Genomic DNA, 24,881 nt, shown 5'->3' on the forward strand with positions numbered 1-24,881 from the left:
TCTATCCCAGCTGTCATTGGGCAAGAGGTGGGGTACACCCTGGACTGGTCGCCAGTCAATCACAGGGCTGACACAGAGACAGACAACCATTCACACAAACACTGACACCTAGGGGCAATTTAGAGTGATCAATCAACCTGATGAGCATGTTTTTGGACTGTGGGAGGAAGTCGGAGTACCCGGAGAGAACCCACGCATGCACAGGGAGAATATGCAAACCCCACACAGAAAGGCCCACCGGCCAAGCTGGGAATAGAACCATCGTTCTTTTATATCTAAGTCATATTTTTTTAATGAGTCAACACTGTTGCTCTTCTTCTGAAAATCAAACGGATGCTTTAAAGTTATCTGGTCGCCTGACTTCCTGCTCTGCTCACACTGGTCTGGAGAGGATGGTGGGTTTTTGCTTTAGCATTTGGCAAAAATAGAAGTCTTCGACCTACCAAATCTGAAACACAGCTAGAAGGTGTGGAGCTAATGTGAGTAACTGTTAAACTGTGACAGAGTAGAGACAGATGGGACATGGATCTGTTGGATTTTAGCTATAAGCTAATAAGCAGCTAGCTATTGCCTTATTTTCAATGCACACATTTGAGAACTGTGTAAGTAAACAGGAACACTACTACAGCACACTTCCCTTAACTTATGATTAGTGTTTGTAAACTTCTGGGCGATCACTTCTCACATGTATAATTGTCAATTGGATGCAAATGTTTCAAAAGTTGCCATAAGATGCTAAACTTCAATGATTATTGATCAGTTTAGGTTGAAAGACAACCGCAAGCACACACACCTTCACACACTCACAGGCCCTCCCCACATGATGACTCGGCCTCTTCCCAGAAATAGCTCACTGACAGATTGCCTATACGTTGAACAGAGAGACAGGCTGTACAGCAAAGGAGAAAAAAGACAAGGACAAGATAGCTTCAGCCTGGAATCTAATCTTCAATCTGTTGGATCACTGATATCTGATAAGAACGGTGTAAATCAGGAAGCTAAAGAAACCCCAGCCTGAGCTTTGTGTCTGTACAAGACAGACAGGGCATCTACATCCGTCTCTCACTTTGTGGGGATTTACAGTAGCCAGAGCAAATTCTGTCTGATAATAACAAGACGGAAAACTAAATCAAGACTGAAACCTGTCTGTCAGAGCTTCACTTGCACATGGATTGAAAGATATCTTATTTATGTCTTTCTTTGACCTATAGTTATCCGTTGAAGATTGACAGAATATAGAGTAGTATGTTGCTCTCCTGGTACATCTCACATGCAGCTGTTGTTCTGGCAACCATCTATCTTCTGTGCTGGGGGAATCACCGAATGAGGCTCTTTGCCATAACCCATCGATCCACCATTCAACGCCTGTAGTGTCTCTATACTGCAAAAGCAAACAGTAGAAGCCTGTGCAGAAACAGAAGAGTATGCTGTGAATATGATACCAAGCACTGCCAGAATTAAGCAAAAAAAAGTGCTAGATTTATATTCCCTTGGCAAGCGAAGCAGCCAAAATGTGCATTTATTAATTTCCCACCATGCTCAGGGACTTGCTCAGAGTTATGTGTAAAGGATTCAAGTATTACTCATTTAAATTCCACTAAGTTTTCTCTGCTTGTGTAAGAGTTGAACTATTGACTCCATATCTAAAGCACCAGACATCTCAACCACTTGGTTTAAATTTGTGTCATTCATGGCAGCAAACTTTTGAAAACCATTGTACCAGATGAAAATTGGCCTCCAGTGTCAGGCTTTACTCTGATTTGCAGCCATTAGTTCATTTCACCAGTCCACCAATCGTTCCTCACATGTCAAATCTACTTTGTTGGGTCAATTTTTTTAAGCCTTACTCATTTTGACCTTATTCCAAAATTTTAAAAAAAAAACTAATTCTGTCCCACCTCTGTTGTCAAAGACAGGTCTTTTGAGATTCATTGTTTATTCCGAGTTACTCTACACCAAGCTTTAGCCTGACTTTGGCTCTAACATGTTGTTAAGGAGTTGCTTTGTGTGATTTTGAGTTTATCATGTCAAATGTTTGAGGCGTCTGGATTACTGAATATAATTTTTATTGTGCACAAACCCTTCTTCTGCATCTCTACATGCCAACTAATTGACGACTGTTCTGAGAACTTAGGAGTGAGTACAAATTTGTAGTCGGGAAACCTTTCTGAATTTATTTTTAAGAAGCTAACTGCTCAAGTCAATAGATAAAGTCTATTGAAAAACCAGTTTGAGCTTACTGATTTAGTTCCAAAGACAGACTGTCATAAACTTTAGAGCTCTCCGGCTAGTTGACCACATTGGGTAATACTTTCAGTCTGTTGAAGATCTAACTTTTACTATGTAGTTTAACTTTGTTTTAACTCTTAACTTTAGCAAGTTGAATGATCTTGTTAAGCTGGCTTTAGCTTGATTTTGATTTTACCTTTAGTTGCTCTTACAGCTCTACAGTTTCATTGATCGGGCGGTTTTGTCCAAAGCAACGCACAACACAAGCAAAAATTTAAACAGAAGGAAAACCTCAGTGTGACAAAGTGCTATAAGTTAATGGCTGCAGGTGCTGCCACTAAGTGCAATGAGATTTTTTTATGTAGAATAATTTAGCTGACTAACCATAATTAACTGCTGCAACAATATACTTCAACCGTCAACAACATTCAGTAATTAGTGCTGAAAATTCACTAAGAGCTGTGTCTTAGACCGTCTGACTCATTCTACCCCTGAGGACAAAGAGGAGAGGGGTCAGATTAAGTGCTGAAGTGTTCCCTGAACAGATGAGTTTTCAGACATCTCTAAGAAGTAGAAAGGGAACCTGTGGATAGTATAGTGTTAGGTAATTCATTGCAATTTTTGGGCACAACAGAGGAGAAGACTCTGGCTAGAGATTCAGAGCCACGCTGGCCTGGGAGCACCAGGCATCTTTCCCAAGCAAAGCGTAGTGGATGAAAAGGAGTGTAGACCTGGATGAGGGACCCTAGGTAGGCAGGAGCCATTCTTGTTAATGTTTTGTAATCCAGTTTGTAGCCTTATCCTGCTGTAAATCTGTGTCTTAGTTTTATAGCTTTGATCTGTTGTTAACTCAAGTTTTAAGCTAGTAAACTTCTTTGGTTTAACTTTGGTTTGATTGTGTTGTGAATTTTACCTTTGGCTAGGTTGTTTTATTGGTTGAGGATGGTCATGTGACATTGTGGTAACAAATCAAACTGATGCTCAGAGTAGTGACCCCGCTGCACTCAACCCCAAACCTATGAGGTACTTGAGTTGTCAGAAAACTTCAATTGACTGTTAGGGAGGAGAACTTCAGTGTAATCTTTTAATGGCAACACATAGATCTAATTGTAGAAGAAGCATTTGAATTCCACCAACATGAATTGGATGTTTCTCAACATCTCAGTCTAAGTCATATCAACCAGGCTTTCCTGCTAAAGTGCATCTGGATGAGAGTTCATGAGGTTCAACAGTCAAGTCTGTGTGTTTACACTGGTGAGTATCTGCATGGATGCATTCATGGATAGTTTTTCTAGACTGGGTGAATGTGTCTGTGAGTGTGCATGAATTAGTAAGTGTGTGTGTCTGTATGTGTGCATGAATTAGTGAGTGTGTGCGTCTGTGTGTGTGAGTCACTATGTGGCTGTGATCAGTGTGACGAAGCACAGTGACAGAGCTCCGGCCATCTGGAGACAGATGACAGTGTGAATCACCAGAGAGGAGGATAGATGAAGAGAGAAAGAGGGGGGTAGGGTGGATGGGAGGAAAGATGGATGGAAGGAATGATGGATGAAAGGAAGGAAGGGGGATAAGAAGAGGGTAGAGGGGGAAGACAGGGAAGAGCAGAGCAGGGTGTCACATTTGACGGTGGGAAGGGGATGAGGGGTGCTTGCAAGGACTAGGAGTTTTTGCTTGATCTGAACGCACTCCGTCACACTCTCACACTCTTTCACACACACACACACTAACACACGCAGAGCCTCTTTTTGGAGCTAGCTAATGACCTGCTTGTCAACACTTAAGTCTAATCATCCTGGAGTGTATGGGGGCGGCACCTTGTACACTCATCCAAACACATACACACTCACACGTGCCCACGAGCTTACTTTACATGCTGTTAGTTGCTGAAATAGGAGTCTGCTTGATGCCTGATAAGAAAATGAGTCTTCCAAATAGATCATTTACTAAAGAGAGGAAAATCACCCAGCACTCAAAAGTGCACAGAAACATAGGGCCCAGATTATCTCTCAGCTGGTGGAAGCTTATCGCCCCTCTGCTCCTACACTCGTCTCCCCTCTCTGCCTCTTATTTCTCCTGCACAGTAGATTCTGTCCTGCTGTTTTCCCGTTTTTCTCCCTGCCTCTGCCACCACTCCTCGATCTCTATCTGTCTTTTGACGGCCACACTCTCTCTTCTTCTTCCTCTTCTCAAGTCGGAAAACAGATTTGAGCATCTACTTGGCATTCCACACATTACTCTGTTTTGGGTAAATAGATAATGTCTGTTTCTCAGCTCTCTTTCCATCCTTTATTGCTCAACAGTGAGTGCAGGGAGCAGATGGGAGATAGGGGAGCAGCAGAGCGTGCAGGTAGATGAGGGTTTGAGATTGGAAGTAGCAGGGAAACAGGTGGGAGGGAGAGAAGAGATATGCACACAGCCATCATAAAAATACATATGGCAACATAGGGGATGTGGAGACCTATGTTTGATAAGTGGATTAGTATGGAGAACATCAAGTGCATATCTTTTTGCATATGATCAAGGAGGGACTCAACAAACAACGAGTATGCAGCAGGGACAGCTACCTCAGAGAGCATTATTCAAATAGAAAAAAAAAACAGAGCCTTGAGATCAACGCTCACAGTGCTCCCTCAGGAAGACATGTACAATACCACAATTGTTTATTTTTTATGAATCATGATAATTTTCTTATGATTCACACAAAACTTTGTCAGAAATTTGCCAAAATTCCACCCAGAAATCTAAAAGCACAAGCCAAAACCTTGCTTATTCCAAATATCCTTTGATGTATCTGTCAAAATCACTCTGACACAATTAAAGGATGCAACTCATCATGTGAGAGGCGTTAGATTACAGAGATGCTTGATGGTTTGGAACATTTAAGGTCATGTCGGTCAACTCATCATCAAATTTGTTAATACCGCTAAGAGGTCTTACAGATTGACTTTTAAGTGCTGAATTTACTTTTGTAATGCCTGTCACGAAGTTCTGTTTCTAAATTTAGTGTAAAACCATCAGCAGAGAGCTTATGTTGTGATCTTGTCAAACCAGCCTGTGAAGTCTGTGTCTAATTGAGGGTTCAAAGCCATGAAAACATTGGAGGAGACCCAACTCATAGAGCCAGCGAGCCCTCCACCGAGGAGCAGCTGCTGCTGAGGCTGCTGGCTGGGGGAACTGTCCGTGGTGCTGGATTGAAGCTCTGCTGCGTCCTGCTCTGTCCAGGGTGCTGGACATGTCAACATACATAGAGATCATCAGATCCCTGTGATTGACTGGAAGCCCGCGGTAAATTATAGATAATCTTACAGGTTTCGAACAATGAACGGCCATTCCTGTGATGAAAGTTGATTGACATTAAAATGGCGTCAATTAAAGACTCGCGTCCTGCGCGGACACCCTTCGAGGGTCCAACTATTCAGTTTTTTGCTCTCTATTTTTTGAAGTATTTCTGTAACTTTAAAAAAAATAATAAAATAAGAAATGAATTCCCACCAAGAAGATCTGTCTCTATGTTATCTGAAGGAAATGCACTCACACGCCCACACTCCTGCACGCCTGAGCACACACACATTCGCCCTTGCTCTTTCTTCAGGAGCCTCATGACGGTGCGAATACAGGCAAATGTCATCAAGCAGGAAAGATAAAAAGGAAAAGGGGGCATCAAGCCCCCCAGCCCTCATAACATTACTGCCAGTTGCATCATGAGCGCAACACGGCGCCTTTATAGAAAGGAGCGCGTGGATGAGAGGAGAGGACGGCGGAGCGTGATCTTGCGTGTAAATGGACATGCTGAGCGACTGTCTCATGCGCCGCTGACGAGTGATCTAATACCGGCCGAGTCGGAGTGGAGAGCTGAAACACGTCATCCTCGTCCTGCCTCCTCTATCCTCCTCATCTCCTGTCCTCGCGGCCCTGCATCCTCTTCCTCTGCGCGTTTCAATGAATAGAGGTTGATAACCGTTTATTGAGCTACGAGTCCGCTGGGACAGCTGGTTTTGATCCCATGGAGAGCGTGCGCTGCTCTCTTCAATAGCTCTTTGTCAGAAGCCTCGCACACATCTCTATCTATGTCTACGTGGCCCTTTGGGAACGTTAATGTGACTACAAGAGAGACTGCACGGTGTTTATAGTGAGACTGGTTGACAAACAAGCAGCATTAAAGCCGGATCGTGCACGTGAGGCATCATTGCGGCTCATCAAACGTGATTTGGAAAAACAGCAGTTTCATTCAGTTCACATGTTGCATGTGAACATAACACATGTTGCATGCAGGCTCTGTTTGGAGAAACAGGCAAGCCTTGCTCCTTCTGGTTTCATGAAAAAATGTTGGGAGAGGAACGCCACGAGCCCCAGGTCTTCTCTTCCCTCCTCGCGCCGCCTCTCAGCATAGTGTGAGGCTCTGGTGCCGCTCAATGGGAGGATGGGGCAATTGCTGGTGGCTGCAGCACCGAGGGACGCGCCAGACCACCTCAACGTGTGATATTCAACCATATTTATGGACAACGATTAAAGTAAACGTTGTTACAGGGGGCCTGGATAGATAGTCTAGCCTCTGCTGCTGCTCTTCGTAAATATGTGCAATAAGTTAGAGTCGCTTTACTGGCTCCAAAAGTAGACTCAAACGGCAAGAGGTAGGGCAATAAAGAAGCTCCCAGGACGCAGATAAAACCCAAAGCGTCAAATATAGCCGCAACGAGATTTATCCAGCGGAAGAGAAGAGGGAGATTTGTCTGAATGTGGTACTGAACTAAGAGTGGAATAAACCGACAGCCCACCCAAACCATCTGGGTGACTGATGACAAAAGCTTGATCAAAAAGTGGGTGACAAGTGGGAGTTAATGGGTGGGAGACGCGTTTCAATACTCAAGCTGAAACCACACTTAAACAGAATGAGACCACACGGCCTAATGTGCTGAAAATGTGCCCAGTTTCCACTCACTCGTGGATTATGTGCTGTCCAACCAAAAGGTATGAGTGGGCGAACACAGAGCCATGACTCACTGTCAAATTCATATTGTGGCCGTGGCAGTATTCTTGGCTTTTGCTAAAAATAGTGCCCATTCTGTGGTGCGGAGCCAAGACAGTGATTAAAACGGTTGGCTTTCTTTGCCAAAGAAGCCGCTCTGGATGGCAAAAAAAAAAAAAAAAAAAATCATTGCGGCTCTTCCCCTCCTCAAAAAGCCTGGTCTCTTAAATAACGCCACAAGCTTTTCGTGATGAATGTCCACGTAGAAGAACAAGACCAGAAAACACGCACCAGTAACTGAGTTTCTCCTCCCAAAAACACAAAAGTGAAAGTAAATTAATAGTAATGATAATCTGTTGAATGCCCAGCTCCCGTTGCGAGATTTCCATTTGCAATTAATCAAGGACAGAAAACCCAGAGTCAGTTAATTAGGCCTGCACCCCCAACCCCCAGACACGCGCGCGCGCACTGTGCTCAGCTAATACCCACACGCACACAAACACACAGAGAAAAGACTCACAAAACCTTGTTCATTGAAGTTTACTTGGGCAAGTGGATAATTTCATCAGCTGGGAACTGAAGAGGAACAGTTAGTAAAGTACAGCCCCTCCACACGCACACACATTCACGCACGATTCCTCTTTCTGGACTCTGAACAGCATAATAATCAGTCGCCTGTTAGACCACCTCAACTGATTCCCTTACGCGAGCGGCACAGCTGCTCGTTACCCTCTGTGCTAAGCATCCCACTCACAAAATGTTTGTTTAAACACTAAGACACCTCATTTAATCCACCCAGCTTCTCGAAAAACCACCTCACGCAGTCCTTAAATGAAACGCATCAACAGAGTCAAGGATAGACACGAGCTCAATTGCAATTCCAGAGGATCTGCTGGCACCAAAATAGCCACCCAGCCAGCCACCTCTCCTCTATTAATAACTTGGGGTGCTGGAACAGCGACATCGCAGCAAGGTTGATCCCAAAAAACTGCGCCTTTAGGATGAGTGTGAGTGTGTGTGTTGCTGATGCTGATTTGCATTCAGTCAGGGATCGGGGAGGGTGGGCGGTGGAGTGGGGGTTAAGCCTGCTGCATTTTGCACGTCTTCAGCTGTACAGAGGGGGGACTTACCCTTTACTGAGGCGGCCAGTAGCCCCATGTATAAGAACAGCACCCGGCTCCAATGGTGCGCGTGCACTCCCGCCTTCATTAGAGCAAAAATCCGTATTCCGTCCCCTTTCCTGCATGCGCATTCCGGTCTCCTAGCGAGTCCCGTTGCACCGTCCCGGTTTGAAGCGGCGGTCATGGCAGGAGCTTTTTTCTCTGGTCTGGCAGGCACGATAGTTCTCAGATGGTCAAAAAAGGGAGATTCACTCGGTGTCGGCGCTGAGAAAAATCCCAATGCATGGAGGAGGCTCGGATCTCGCAGCTGGACTGAACCATGTCATGCGGGCACCGAGGGGTTCGGAGTCTCTGTCTGAGAAGATAGATTTCACACCTAAAGGGGGGAGAAAAAGGAGGGAAAGCAAAGCAAAAAGGGGGAGACGTGATTCAAGTGGTCACTGATAAACCCCACACGCGTAAAAATCACGAAAATCCCTAGTCCGCGCCACATATGCAATATCACCAGACACACGTCAAAAAGCCAGGAGATCCCTCCTTCAGTTTGTCCAGCAGCACTTATTTGTCCTTCTCTTCAATTTATCTCCCTTTAACAACAACATCTGCGGTGCCGATAATCCACGTTTTCAACTCGTCCTCGGATGCGAAGGAATCGAAGAAGAATGATGGAGAGCCACAGAGGTTATCCGGATCCAATGAAAATTCGCCTCGTTACGAGAAGTTCTCGACCAGCGTTACAGTGCAGTCGCAGATGTGAGTGTATAGAGAGAAATGTGCAGTATGGATGTATTCCCAGTATCGCAGCGCTGAGCCACAGCGTCGTCTCGGGTCTGTGCGACGCCAAGATTCAGACTGCAGACCTGCTCCTTCTCTGCGCGTCTCTCCCTCCCTCCCTCCTTTTCTCTCCCTCTCTTCCTCTCTCTCCCACTCTCAGCAACATCTCCAGTCATCTCGTATGCCTACGGATATCTAACTTGCTCCATTCACCTGTGACTAAGATCAACTCATTAATTGCATAAAAAGGTCAATAACCGACTTTTACGCAATAAATGATCATTTCTTGATCCATCAACACTCCCCTCTTGTATCATTTCTAATGGTCTTGATGATATTAATGATAACACTTATAATGAAAATCATATTTGAAACATTAAACCCACCTTGTTCCAATTTGTTATGGTAAGATTTAGGGCCTCACAATGAGGCCATTGTCTCCATCCATTAAGACCAATCATCGGTTTGGCCCGGCAGTTTAACATAGATGTCCACTTCCTGCTCACTAAACGTGAAATTGATGCTTAACAGGCTGGAACCCTCGCCAGTAAATTTGAATGTCATTTCCACTTTTGCATATGACCGTCGTAATTAGTTTTTCCGCAATGCGCCGTGCGTGGCAACAGTCGGGATAATGAAATGCGCGTTGGCCTTCAACCTGGCATATATGATGGAGATCATAAAACTCTTCCCGCAACATTAAATTAAACTTCTCCGACACTTGAGTGCCCCTGTCCTCTTTTCTGGTTCATGGGACGCGCAGATGCATCTTTTCTTTTTTTTTTCCACTTCAGATTTTCAAAAACACACCGTGAGTTTCTACATGATTTAAACATGATGAGAAAAAACAACAAGGCCCTAACTGGGTTGAAAAACAGGGACAAATGCAGTTGCAAGACAAAAACACAACACAATTCATTACCGCAAGCAAGCTGGCCTAAGTTTCACCATCAGACAGCGTGTTGACTTTAGCATCATTACAAATGTATCGAATATGAACCGGTTACCATGGCTGCTTGGCAAAATAAAACTAGTTATTGTTTCACTTCAAAAAGCTCCTTTAAAGCAAACCTGCCATTGACCTGACAATAATGAGCTTGATGAGCACGTGTGTGTCAAAAAAAGGAGAAAGAAAGAAAATGATGCTACCACCGGGTCTTTGGATGCACACAACTCCGCGACAGTTCCTGGGCGCGTACTCACCATTTCCGCGGTCCATCTGGATCAATTCACTCGAGCCCTTCGACGACTTTGACCGTGTTTGCCAGATAATCTGGGAGCGATCAAAGGAGGTCGAGGAGACCCTCAACAGAGGTCAAATTCCACCTGGTAGAGCGATTAAGGACTGCAAGACTGAAGACATCAAACCAAGTCCCAGGTAGGGATGAAAAAATCTTGTTGGCTACTGCTTCAATGAGCAAAACATTTTTCACTCTTTAGGTTAAAGACATTCATAAGAAGTTGCCTAAACATTGTGTCACATAGATAGTCTAACACTGAGCATTTGTGGGGAAGGCTAACAGCAGGAGACCACTGACTGTACAAGGGTGGACAGCGTGGCTCCGCCATTTACCATTGTACGGTTTTGAAGCCAAAATACCCCGTCACAGGCGCTGCCATTGGCAGCCCTTGTGCAGCCAGAGTGCGCAGTAGAGACTGTGAGGGATTCTGGGAGAGTCTGAGTGGAGCTGAAAAAAATTATAACAATATTTGTAGGGATGCACGATATTGGATTTTTGCCGATATACGATATGCTGATATATCGAAACCCCTTTTGGCCGATACCGATAATCACAAGTTTGTTTGTTTTTTTCACTGTTAAGAAAGCTAAGTCTATCCTGTACTGGAATTTATATGTTACTCTTATTGTGACGGTCTTATTTGTTTAAGAAACACACATAAAACAAGACATAAAACATTTGATTTTACCATAAAAAAGAAATGTATTACTTTTTCAAACTCAAGACATTCAGTATTGAAATACAGAAAAATAATTTCTTTAGATCACATGAACTTTAAATGTACAATGCATTTTTAAACATAACCAAGTTGCATTTGATTATTTTAGAGCTACTGTAACAACCTGGTGACAGACACAGAGCTCTGCAGTGCAAATAAATGAAGTGCTACATTTTATTTAAGGAGCTTATTTTTCAGATGGAAAATAATAATAATCCTAACTGAATAGCACCTTAACGGCTGTGCATATCGGCAGAAATTTTCATATCTGCTGATACCGATAAACGTGTTTTTAAGCTTTTATCAGCCGATACCGATATTGTGCCGATAATATTGTGCATCCCTAAATATTTGTATTATTATTTTCTTTTTCTTTCGAGACCGTAATCACCTCTTGGCTCTACCTCTTGGCTCTACAATCCATGGAAAAAAATATATAAGGCAGCTGTCAATCATCATTAAACAAGACCCCATTTTTTTCCCTCTTACAACTAATGAAAATGAAAGTTTAAAAAAGAGGACTTGAATACAAGGCAGCCAAATAAAATCTTCAAATCACCCCAACAACCAAATGTGAGAAACATTTCTACGAGGTGTAATTTTTCAAAGTTTGACTGCAGCCCATCTGGAATGACTGAAGGGCCTGATAGTTTGACCAATACTGCAGCCAGTCACCAGGGGGAGCAGTTTTTGTGGCAACTTCACTTCGAGCTGAGCAAGATGAAGTCCATTTTTTTTACAGTCTATGTAGGAGACCATGTTGTTTTTCTGAAGTGTAATCTGGGTCATTTAACTTAAAAGTAATGTGGTCAAGTCAAGACGTTGAATGGGGTGAATTGAGGATAGAGATATCAGGGTGTCTGGAAATATATGGTGTTTATAAGTAAATAAGGTCAAAATATGCATGTTTATACAAATTTGCATCTTCTGATTATATATATATATATATATATATATATATATATATATATATATATATATATATATATATATATATATATATTATGAGGTATAAAAAGAAAGACAAAGTCTGTGGTTGGCACTGCAATCTTAAGTTGTGAAGGATCCCTTTCCTGCCAGTGTTTGTCATCTGCATTATGTAAGAGATCTACCAGCCCCCCATAAATCTTGTTCCTTATAAACTTTCAACAGAAACATGTGACCAAACCGATTAAATAGCATTTGTTGTCAAAATACATATTTTTTTAAAGTTCCAAATCACCTCTCACCTCCTACAACAGCTTTGTTGTGATTTAACTGTCTGTCATAGAAAGGAAAAAAAAAATAAGAACTGATTAAAGATGCTACGAGGAGGATCTGTTTTAATTCAACTGCAGCGCCACCTTTTGGCCTGGAGTCTTATTAACACTGTTGTGAAGACGTCATGTGTGTTTGTTTTGGAATTGGATCAGATCAAAACAAATTTTCTAGGTAGTTATCAAGTTATTTAGTGCTGTTGTTTGAAATGTGACAACAAGCAAATATTCTAAGTTTTCTTCATGGTTTAGTAACAGTCTATGGCCCGAACCACATGTAGATGGATATATTCCTAAACACACATTTTTCTGTCCGATTGGGCCTCTCAACCACACAAACACAGAGATTTCCCCCACATAAACGGAGATTTTTAAAAACGGATAAAAAAGTGAAGAAATAAAAAAATATCCGGTTGAGTGGATCCGTGTAGCGGTGTTAAGCGGAAGTGGTGTTGACGCGATGACGTCAAGCGCCTAGCAACAAGTCACTGTGTTTGACTGCGCATGCTCATAACATTCTTCTTCTATGGCTTTCACATTTTGCTAACCTGCCACTTATCGGCCAGGCATGGCATTGCAGGCTTCAGAGGCGATCGTTTTCAGTTTGGCCTCTTCATATGAACAGAAATATTTCTGTGGTGTGGACGGAGATTTTTTTTTTTTTTAAACGAGGACAAAGATATCCGATCAAAAAAATATCCATATACGTGTGGTTCAGGCCTATATTTCACTCTCCTGGCAGCCCGGTGCTCTCAGACATGTCCGTAATGTGTAATGTTAGCTATGTCCTGTCAGTCATCTACTAAGCAGAGCTAATGTAACCTCACTCTTCATTTTATTGATAGAGTTTGAACAGACCACTGCAGAATAACTGCTGACTGTGGGTTGGAAGGAACATTATCATGAACAGCTTAATCCATGTGTTAGCCTTTAGCCCTTGCACTCTCACTCTCCTGTTCAGCTTTCCCCTGCTCTTCTGTCCCTTTTCTGTCTGATAGTTAGGCTCCAGTGTCCACCATCACTACAAAATTAATCACAGAAATCATTTTCAGCAGAGAAAAACACAGATCTCTTTTCTCACTACTAAACTTTGTCAGCTGGCGTGGTGTTGTCATAGAGACTTAGACGAGCCGTATATCAATCTGGTCCTACTCGACTGGATGGGAAGCCAAGAAGTATTATGTTGAAATAACCTATAATGGTGCTGACAATCTCATTTTAAAGTGTGGATTACGATCAGGCATATAGTTTCTAGAAGAAAGACTTTTTCAAGATCACTTAAAAACTCCTTTCAGCCCCTTTAATAGAAATTTTAAATGAGTTGGAAATAGTTTCCTCATCAGGCATTTTGACAATTTCATCTTACATCCATGACATCCGAGCCAATGGGAAATACTTGGATCTGTAGATAGAAGCATGAGTAAGAACTTAAGGCCCATCTCTAACCCAGTTCTTAACATTTCAGTGAAGATCAGGTGGGCTGCTGTGCGGTCACAGGCCCACTGTATAATGTTAATGTACACCATCTGTTCACCGGCCGCCCAGAGCTTCCGTGACGTCCCCGTTATCACAAGCGTCCCCTGTCTCACTGGACCGTCTGTTCTGCATCATGGCTCGACAGGCGACAGGCTGGTGACTAAAGAGTAGCCTCATTAAAAAGTCATGGCTTGAAGAAGGCCATGCCATGCCACAGACCCTGTGATTCTCTTTACTGAGGCCAAAGGTTGGACTCAGTTTAGAGTCCTGAGTCATAAATGGCTATGAAAATACAATGAGGGGTTTTAACTGTCTTGTTGGCCTTTTTTATAATGAGGGAAAACAGTTGATTGAGATGTGCTCAACCCAAATAAGTCAACTAACAAAGAGGTGTGCCGCACCATCATTTAACATGGTATTTAAAGCAGAATAATAAATCTCCTGGTGCCTCAGATTAAACCTTTACTAGGCTTGTTCCTGATGCAGGTGACCTTTTCTTTAAACTAAAACATGAAAAAAGTGATCAGCTCCTAACAGAAATGTCACCTGCTTCTAAAATTCATCAGAAAAAAAATAGCTGAATTCATCAAACGTGAAAAAATTCCAACCCTCTTTCCAGGCTTTCTCACTCAACGAAATAAAAAAAGGTTGCTTACAAGACAGCAGGAGCAAGCTAACCTTGTAATAGCATTTTTGTTTGATGGACTGTCACGTTTAAAAGATGTGTTAACCGGGCCTCACTCCCACACATGACTGTGTCTCTCTCCCCTCCCCTCCCCTGTTTAGGACTGAGGAGCAACAGAAAAAGACGGATGATTTGGGTCCGTGCACACAGTCTGAGAAGGACAAGCGGCAGAACGCCACTGACTTCACCCTCCCTAACCCTTATCTCTCAGACCACAGACATGTTGCAAAGCCTTCAAGGACACTGAGCCTTGTGATGGAGGAACAGATGAAACACCGTGAGGAGGAGGCAGAGGGGCAGACAAAATTGGTAAGGATCATGAATTTAGAGGCTAAAAATGTCTCCTACTACTGTCTAATGTGGTACTGCCAATCGTTTTCATACCAAAAACATTGAAGCGTGTTAATATTTTGTTGTTCTATTACTGTCTTTCTTCATCTTATCAAGACTGGCCATCAACCATGTCCCACGGAGCCTTCAGCCTCAGGGAAGTTGCAGGGCCAGTTGGAGATTCCCCCTTCATTCTGTCCAAATGACATCCCCACTGCCACCCTGGCAAATGGCATGACCGCCCATGCACAGGCTGGTGTCCAAAGCAAAGCAGAAGCACCTCAGGCAAACACAAAAACCAACGTACCAGCAGCAATCCCCGCGCAGCAGGAGGCCTACGACCTACTGGCTGACTTCCCACCTCTGGGGCCTCCGTTGAGGCCTTTGGCGATGGGTGAAGCTCATAACAGGCATCCTAAGGCTGAAAAAGCAAAGGGGAAAAGAGGGATTACTCACTTACCAAATCACCACCAGGAGAGTGGAGCTTCCCATCAGAGGAAGACGAAAAATGTACCCCGTGAGGAATCTCCCATCTGTGCAGGAGATCAGAAATCTGTGCTGGACCTTCAGACATTTGGCGCAGCCGACCAGCGCAACTCTCCCACCATCAGCTGCAAAGCAAAGAAGTCCAACAACCAGGCTATTCCTAAAGGTAATAAATCTGCCATGTGAGTGCCCAGCTTCTCGCTGTATAAGCTTCTACCTCTTTATGTTTGTATGAACAATCCGGCTATCATTAATACAATTTTATGCCATTCAGAATACCCGCTGGGGATACCAATGCACAAACCCACACAAACATTTCTGTCCGAGAGTCTGTTATTGATATTAATGACACCGTCAGACTGGGCTAATTAAAGCCAGGAGAGAGGCAGCAGCACCTGGCTCTCAGAAGTTGCTGAGTGCAAATTTTGCAAAAGTCATGCTCACAAAGTTTCCCTCTTTTCTTTTAAGCCATTTAAAGCTCTGTCAATGAATGACTTGTTTTTTTCTTTCTTGCACTGAGCAGATGACTTGGCTTTAGACTTTTAGACTTTCTGGACACATAAGTCTGTCTAAAAAAAAAAAAAAAAAGAAAGAAACACCATCTGAACAACTTTATCAATCAGAGGGCAGTGCTCTGTATGTCATCCCTGATTTGTCCACCCACACGCAGACGCACGTGCCAGCATCATGTCCCTCTGTGTAGGAGTTCAAACAGCGTGATTTTTTACGGTGATGCAGAGAAGTACTTTGTCAGTGAGATGACTCAGTGCGAAAGGTTTTCATAATGAGGGGATTACTGTGCAGAAGAAAACTGATTTACACTCTTACATCCTGGCTGCTTGTGCAGAACAGAAACAGCAGATGCAGATAGAGGAAAAAGTCAATGACTCAAGTACGCTGTGTTAATTTGAAGGGCTGATCCAGCCTGGATGGCTTCAACCTATTGCAGGGCTGATATTTTTTCTGCTTCTCTGAGCATAAAAAAAAAGTAATCTCAGAGAAGTGTAATTAAATACACAAAAGAATATGTATTCTAGGTATTTGTGGCCCAGTTTGAATCCCACACCATGTGCATTGTATTTAACAGCAGCCCTGCTTCGCTCAATATTTGTGCGTTTAGTGATACATAGCAATGGCAGTTCTCCAGCAGTTGCAGTCAGTGCTGAAATGATAGAATTTTCTCATATCTTTCCTGTTGATTCAATAGCACTTTGTTGATTCCCTGAGGTAGAGACTGTAGATAATTCCCTTGCAGAAAAAAGGAACAGCGCTATTAAGCTTTACCCTCTGCTTCTCACTTAACATGACATGGGCCAGACGAGACGCCGTGCATGTGGAATGGGTTTAGTGCTAATCCTTGCCCTCTTGCTGTGCATATTGCAGTTGCAGGTACAGATGGCGTGGGCGGTAATGCCAGGTCCTGGGCAAGCACTGCCAAGGTGGGCATGAAGCAAGCAGCTGCCCCTCAGGAGAAAGCCAGACCTTGTGCCTTCCAGCAGATAGTTACCATTAACAGAGCCAAAGGTAAGCTAAAACCTTGGCATCTTTATCCTCTGTGTGGAAGTGTGTGTGTGTTGGGAGTTGAGTGTGTGTATACAGGTGGAAGGATGGGTGTTATGTTTCACGGTGGGCCACATGAAGAATTCATCACAATCATCACCAGTTGAGCACATTTATTTTGCAACACTGCGCTGGCGGTTACAGTGTGTCCTCTTACCCTTTGTGCGTGGCGCTGTAAACGATTCAGTGTGCACCACATTTAAAGATAATGTATAACTGTCAAATTAATTACAACTTCTGGATTATTTAGCAGATGCAAATGAGGCTGCAGTTGAGATTATTATTATGAATTTTTGTCTCTATCACACAGCGATGGCATTGTTCCTGTTTGTGACATTAATTAATTAAACTGTCTCTTTGATCAAGCCTCGCACTGAGCAGTAATGCAAGTTGTACAGCTGTGGCACATTCTGGGATGGTCTGTAACAGATATGATTAATCAAGAGACATTCAGAACCACAAAGGAGTAATCAAGTGTATTTCAGAGATTCAACAGAAATGTACAGACAACTTGTGCTGTGCATGCAGCCAAATAATGTCTCTGCAGCTCTGAAAAATGTAGTTTTGATCACAACAAAAACAAACAAGACTCCAGCACTCAAAGATGAAAACGTCCTCTGTCATGTAATGTGTGTGGGCAAATCAACTATTGTGAGGATGAGTGAAGAAATAACTCCTTCTTATTACAATAACAGTTGTCAGAGCGAAAGAAATAACCCATTTGTTTAAACTTAATTGAAATTGAGGGTTAATCCAAGAACAATCCAAGAGCATCTTTTTTTTTTTCTCTTTTGTTTTGCGTTCTCACTTTTTTATCTCATTTTCAATACATTATGTTACAAAAAAAAAAAAAACAGTTGCCATGAGTGTTTTTCTTTCCAACATTATTTGTGACTGGTAAATTTTTCGTCCCAATCATCAAATTTGCCCTGACATCACAGATACAGCAAATTAGTTTAGAAATACATTACATCTGTCAGTTACATGTTTTAGATTTACAGTATCTGAATTGCAAATCTGAGAAAGCCATCTCTTAAATTCAATGATGCTGCCCACTTCCTCTCTGGATGAGTTGCTGCTCTGGTTCTGTATGTTCTAAAGCCATAGTTATAATTGACAGGGGATGATGGTGATTGTTTAGATTCTGAAGTGGGACGCGCCTTCATTAGTATGCTGCTGTAGAGGATATGTTTTTTTTTTTTTAAAGTTTTTATTTCATTTTATTTTATTTATTTATTAATTTATTTGATTATTATTATTATTATTATTATTATCATTTTATTTTATTTATTTATTTATTTATTTATTTATTTTGGGGGGGGTGTCATGCCTTTAGATGGAGAGGATAGGGCAGTGGGTAGAGTAGGAAACAAGATGAGAATGATATGAGGAAAACAGGCCACAGACTGGACTTGAACCAGGCCACCCACTCGAGGGCAGATCTCATGGGGTGCGACCTAGACCGCTAGGCCATCTGTGCTCCAAGTGCAGGAAAAGTTAACCAGGTATTAAGCAGCAGAGGTGATGAACCAACTACGCTCAGTGATAGAGAAAAATGTAAAGCTCCTGACCCTCAAAGACAAAGTGTGCTTCATTATGTCCTTGCACATTTTTAGACTACGCATTTGAAAATAAAAATAATTGAAACATTAATTTAATATTTTATTCAACATATTTTATTCTATTAGACCATTTTCTCGGAGGTCACATTCAGTTGGTAAGTGTTGAAGAATTGGCTGAAAGCTCCTTTGATGAATTTTAAGGTCATTAAGTGGACTAAAACAAATTGTGATACCTCTTTTTGACTCAGAGAAAACAAGACCAATTCAACAAAACTGGAAAATATCTTTATGATCATATTTAATGTTTGACTCCAGTCTTAAGGGTTAATGTCAGCTGAGGTTACTTACAGCACTGCTTTAACAAGTCAGGGATCACAAAGAACATGCGCTTAAGAATCTTGACAGGGGGGACATAAGACCACAAAGCAGAGTGGATGGTTTTTTTCATCTGATTTTAAATGATGATGATAAGGAGATCAATCTAAATACTGATCTTAAGATGATTTAATTGAAGGAAAAAAAATTGCGAAACTTCATTCATTGACCCAGTGCTGTGCAGGTTTACACTAAATTTAACCCCATGCTCAGCCCACACAGACTAAAATGAACCAGTCAGTGCTCGTATTTCCTTATTTAGAATTTTGAACTCTGTTCAGGACCCAGATAATCAGGCAGTTCACTTTGCTATTTTTAACCTGCATACATTTTTAACCTTTGCCCCCATTCCATGGCATTTTCTAAACTACATGAACTAGCGCTGGAAGGAAAAATCCAAAGCTTTGAAAACTTGGGAACACACATATACTTTATTTTGAAGGCTATCTATTCAGTTAAAAATTCTGACTATAACCAAATCTGCCTGAGAGGAAATCTGCCACAAAAAAAGATGATATTGTTGAGATTGTTTCCAGATATACACTTTTAAAAAGGCTAAGGCCAAAGACACACAGAAAGTGAAATGCACTCCATGCCTTATACAATACACATCCAAAAAAGGTGTAAGTTTTAAATTATTGGAGAATGTGTTGCTTTGTCCATCAAACTCCTTTAAATGTTCACTATCAGCAATGCCTACTGTAACCCAACTGTGAGCAGTACAAGCCAAATTGATAAAAACTGCTAAAACACACAGCCCAAGAGTTTCTCACAGGAGTTTTTAGGACTTCACCACAAAGACCAGCCCCATAGGGGGGCTGTAATTCTCTTCTTATGTATTTCTCTTCTTATGTTCTTTTACAGCCAACAATGCAACACCTTCCCATCATGCAGCTCACCCCTTAAAGACAGCAAACGCGCATGCCCGACAACCGAGGAACCCAAACCAGAGAGTGAGCCCTGGTCAGCCATACGTGAGTCAGGTAAATACATGATCAAGACTTTATGTGAGCAGTTATTCAACAAGATAATTCCACATCCTTTCAATCCCCCATGGTAACCCACTTTAATGGCTTCAGTATTTCTTGTATTTTGAACAGTACTCAGAGGTTAGATTTTGAAACAGGAGTCAGTGGGAAGATTTTCCTTTAAGTGGATGTAACTTCATTGTGACCCACATCGTCTCAGCTCTCCTGATCCAGACTAAAACCCAGATCTCAGTCCAACAAAGCTGCTTCTGCTTCCACACAGATTTCCTTTCCTTTTGTACCGTCTGTGAACCACAGAAACACCAGGATAAAGACTTATCACACATTTGAAGTGCTAAAGTAAATGTAGGTTGCCACTGTCTGGCACTTACAGTATATTCACAGTATTTAGTCGTTTCTTTGTCTGTATGCTTCCTTTATATTGAAATAGGGCTACTCTCAGTATTTTTTTCTTTATTTTTGACTAGAAAAACTAACCTATGGGGGGATTGGTCTGAGATCAGGTGTTTTCACACTCCCACACACTGATGGAGGTGTATGACCTGTCATCTTTTATTCATCTAAATTGTGTGTTTGGATGAAAAATCAGTAGATCATGTACCTCGCCTCTAAAACCTTATTCTACAGTGCCCCAAAATTAACAAAATACTCTGATGAAAAGACTTCCGGTGATGTGAGCAACCGAGTAGCCGCTTCGCTAGAGCCCCGGCTAAACCTTAATCTCATTACTTAACACGACTACTGCTACAGCCAAACTAAAGTGGTGCAGGGAAACTTCTCAGGGTAATGTCTCTGGAGCACTTCTGGGGCAGTTCTACAGATAAAATGCCTCCGAAATCACTTAAAAAGAATACTACCGCCAAAAAGTCTCAGTCAGGCAAGACGACAACCCACCTGAATTAGACCCATCCATCGCCAGGGCAATGAAGGTTTTGTCGGCTAATATCACTACTGTGGTTGACAACAAGCTTGAACGTATGCTGGACAGTATTAACTCTAATATATCCAAGCATCTGAAAGAAATCAATGACCGGGTCGGAGAAGCGGAGGATAGAATATTAGTGGTGGGGAACACATCTTCTGAGGTAGAGAAGCATATCGCGGACCTGACTAAATCAGTCAACAAGCTGACTGGGCGCCTGCAGGATTACGAAAACCGTGGCTGCTGAAAAAATCCACGGATCCTGGAAATAAAGGAGAAAATGGAAGGAAAAGACGTGGTGACATTTATGGAGAAGTGGATACCCGGGATCCTTGACATGGAAACCAAAGCCGAGCGGGTCAAGTTAGAGCGGGCCCACCGTGTACCTGGCCCTGCTACATCGAGGTTGCCGGGGCCATGATCGTCAGATTCCACAACTTCACTGACCGTCAGAAAGTTATGAAAGCTGCCCGATGCTAAAAAGAGGTTCTCTGCGAAGGATCTAAAATATTCTTTTTCCAGGACTTTGCAGCAGAGACACTTAAACGGAGACGGGAATTTGTGGATGTCAAGAAGAAGCTGCAGAGTATACCAGGAGCCTGCTATGCTATGCTGTATCCAGCTTTACTCAGGGTCACGATTAACAACACCACCAAAACTTTTCACACTCGGGATGAAGCTTCCGCGTATATTGACTCTCTGGACTGTCCATAGAGGTGCTCCGATGCAGTGAGCGTTGCTGGTATTATTACTATTAATAGCCTACTGAACTGTTTGTGTGGTCAGGCTCGTGTTTATGCAGTCCCTGGTGTTATGGTATTGCCTGCTCTCCTTATTGTTTCATGAGAGAAGGTACATTTATTTAATATGGAAACAGGCATCCTGTATTTTCTGTATTCTCTCCAGGTTCAGTCAAGGCGATTAATATACGCCATCCGACTAATCAAGCCACGTGGGTTCCATTCGTATACTTTGTTTATGTTGATACTTTTCCTTCTTTCTCAATTTACTGCGTGGCTAATCTTTATTTGATAGGAGTTGTACTATTCTTATGTATGATTGACAATGACCCTGCATTCGCTAGTCCCTTTGTAGCATATTTGTATGGGTCTATCATCCTCTACAGCTGTTTTCTTTTTCTTTCTACTTTATTAAGATTGAATAGTTTTTAATTCATATTATTAAAGGTATTGCCGGATCTTAATCGGTATGCTTGCTTCTTTAGGAAAGTCAAGGGTCCTTTGGCCGCAGAACTATTCTGTAGATTTACTGGCTAATGTTTTTTTGTCTTGGTTTTATGTCTTCAGGACCTTGTAAAGTTAGTTGTACATAGCCCATACTGGGGTATGGCCATGGTTTCACTCACAAAAATTACACTTTATGTCACCAAATATTGTTTATGGAAAAGCGGTAAGCAGTACTCAAAATGATTATTCTGTCTAAGTTTTTGTATTTGTTTCAAATGCTGCCAATCCCCCTTTCCAAAAAAAGTTATTAATGACATAAATGGCAAGTTTAGTAGTTTTGTTTGGAGCGGGAAGAAACCCCGTATGTGCCTAGCTAGACTCATGAAGCCTCAGGAAAGAGGGTGTCTATCGGTGCTGGATGTCAGGCTCTACCAATTGGCCTCACAGTTGGGCTATATCGCTGAATGGATTAGAAATGACAGTAACTGTGTATGGATTGATTTAGAATCATCTCAGGTTAATCAACACCTGAGGGGTCTCTTGTTTGCCCTTGAACCGAAAAGGATGAAACCTCTTATTGGTGACAAAATAATAATACAAACAATTTTTAAAGCCTGGCAGGATATAAGAAAAATAGAGGGACAACTTTCCTCTCTCTCGCGCCTATGGGGCAATGCAGATTTCTTTCCTGGTATTGCTGATGCAGGATTCAAAATGTGGGATAGTAAAGGGATTGTTACTATAGGGCATTTATATGAAAAGAAAATACTTCTCTCATTTAACCATTTATGTAAGAGATACAACATACTGCGAACAGATTTTTTCCGGTATCTTCAGATACGGAGCTTTCTAAATAGCAGGAAAGATGGAGGTATCTCTCATCAACCTTCTGCACTAGAGAAATTAGTCTGGGTTGGAAGGAAAAAAGAGTATACTCGGGCTTGTGTACAAAGCCCTTTCTAACTCTGAAAAAGGAAAACCAGCATTTATGGCCAGTAATTGGAATGGGGACCTGAACATGGACATTGATGATGCTACTTGGCAAGAGATATGGAAATTGGCAAACAATATTTCAGTCTGCAACAGGTTAAAATAAAATAAATTCAGGTTACTACACCGCCTACAGCTAACCCCCCAACTTACATAGAATGGATCCTAACAAATCTGAGCTGTGCATGAAGTGTAATGTTGAGGTTGGTACCTACGTTCATTGTGTTTGGACCTGTATTTATACAGATGATTACTGGAAAAATATAGTAGATAGACTACACCTAATTCTTAATATTAAATTGAATAAGGATCCTCTGGCCTTACTGTTTGGGTTGCCAGATGAACAACTCAAAAGTACACATTCCAAAAGACTTCTAGGTATCCTCACCTTTTGTGCGAGGAAAAATGTATTACTTAAATGGATAGATTCTAAACCTCCAACAGTAGCTGGATGGCACAAAGTTATTTTTGATATCTTACCCATGGAATATCTGACTTACAGATCTAAGTGTATGATAAATGTTTTCTATGACATCTGGTCCCCATTTCTAAAATATGTTGGTTTTAGACTTACAAGTATTGTAATGAAAGGTCTGACAGACCATATGAGTTAGTGACTAACTCTTTATGAAATTTTAACGCATTATGATACTAGTGGGTGTGTTATAACGCTGAGCTCACATTGGCTCCGGTACGGTGCCTCTAATGTTTATTACTTTTAATAACGTTACTATTTTCTTTTCTTGTATTATCTGTATAATAGTATGGGATGTGTCATATAAAATGGGATGACTTTCCACTTCAAGGATGAGTCTCTCGTCGTCCCTTGTTGTCAAAATGTGACCTCCTGTCACGGGGTGTGATGTAATGTTTACATTTACTACTAGTGCGAGTGTGCTGTCGAAGAAGAGTCAAGTTACGTTTGTTTGTACACTGATTTTATTTTTAAAAAAACATCGGATCTTCATACCACCTGGCAATTCATTTCCTGTATAGCTCGTCATATTTCGTTCAGCTTGACGCAGACCCTCTCCGGCGTCCGAAAAAGATGGACTTCTTGCGGATTGTTTTCGTTGTGCCGTACGGCTCCCGCAACCGGACTTGAACCACGCGGGGCTAATGTGAGCCTACAACAATGATTTTAATGATACTGATTACATGCGGAAGCCGCACCGGACCCGCACCGGATACAGTGTGAGCCTGGGGTAAGGCTACCACATGCAGGGTGGTGAAGCCTGGATGCTCTCTCTGACTATGTTGTATTGTGGTCTGTAATTTTCCATTTTTTGAAGTGTAACCCCCCCCCGTTGTTTGTTTTATTTTTTTGGCCTTTTTTTGTTTGTTTTGTGTTATATCTGTGTCCATAGGTATGCATGTATGTGGATATATGTGTGTCAATATACACCTGTTATATACTATATATATATATATGTATATATATATATATATATATATATATATATATATATATATATATATATATATATATATATATATAAACTCTTATGAAAAACTTTCTTTCTTTCTTTCTCTCTTTCTTTCTTAATAAATTTTAAAACTGGGTTTGGCTAAGTGCTGACTCAGTGTCTGTTTCAAGTCACTCAAATTCAAATATTGAATTTAAACAAATTACCTCAAAGCTAACATATTTAAGAAAGTCTTCACTCTGAATCAGCACAATGATAAATTGGATTACTTTGAAGATTCAAGGATACTACACTTGTACTCTTTATACTGGAGGGAGTCTGATGCATTAGAGTAGCTCTCAGCATATCATAGTGAGCAGTCAGAATAGAGAAAAAACATATTGAATCAAGCCTGGAGAACATTTAGAACCAATCCCAATTCTACCCCTTAGTCCATGTCTTACCCGTCAGCTGTTGTTTTTGTACGTGTAATGAAGAGGTGTCCCAATTCTCCATAGGATCAAGGGGAAGGACCACACAGCCCTTGAAACCATGGCCTTACTTGAAACCAAGGGGTATGAAAAAATTCCCATGAAATCAATAATTTT

The 24,881-nt window shown here is 41.8% G+C and overlaps 2 protein-coding genes across 2 annotated transcripts in view; one reads left to right on the forward strand and one right to left on the reverse strand.

Moving 5' to 3' along the window:
- The window catches only part of csmd2 (CUB and Sushi multiple domains 2), a 280,511-nt gene extending 271,361 nt beyond the window's left edge, over window positions 1-9,150 (reverse strand). Inside the window, exon 1 of the mRNA XM_074686270.1 lies at window positions 8,326-9,150. Coding sequence (XP_074542371.1) covers window positions 8,326-8,500 — 175 coding nt within the window. The 5' untranslated portion in view covers window positions 8,501-9,150. The remainder of the gene's footprint in view (window positions 1-8,325) is intronic.
- Window positions 9,151-10,232: 1,082 nt separating this feature from the next.
- LOC141803338 (uncharacterized) overlaps window positions 10,233-24,881 on the forward strand; it is a 51,495-nt gene continuing 36,846 nt past the window's right edge. Inside the window, exons 1-5 of the mRNA XM_074687303.1 lie at window positions 10,233-10,468; window positions 14,568-14,775; window positions 14,914-15,448; window positions 16,666-16,806; window positions 19,644-19,762. Coding sequence (XP_074543404.1) covers window positions 10,233-10,468; window positions 14,568-14,775; window positions 14,914-15,448; window positions 16,666-16,806; window positions 19,644-19,762 — 1,239 coding nt within the window. The remainder of the gene's footprint in view (window positions 10,469-14,567; window positions 14,776-14,913; window positions 15,449-16,665; window positions 16,807-19,643; window positions 19,763-24,881) is intronic.

This window comes from Halichoeres trimaculatus, unplaced genomic scaffold, assembly GCF_033239565.1.
Source record: "Halichoeres trimaculatus isolate MK-OKI-2021-1 unplaced genomic scaffold, fHalTri1.1 fHalTri1_scaffold_14, whole genome shotgun sequence".
Taxonomy (NCBI): domain Eukaryota; kingdom Metazoa; phylum Chordata; class Actinopteri; order Labriformes; family Labridae; genus Halichoeres; species Halichoeres trimaculatus.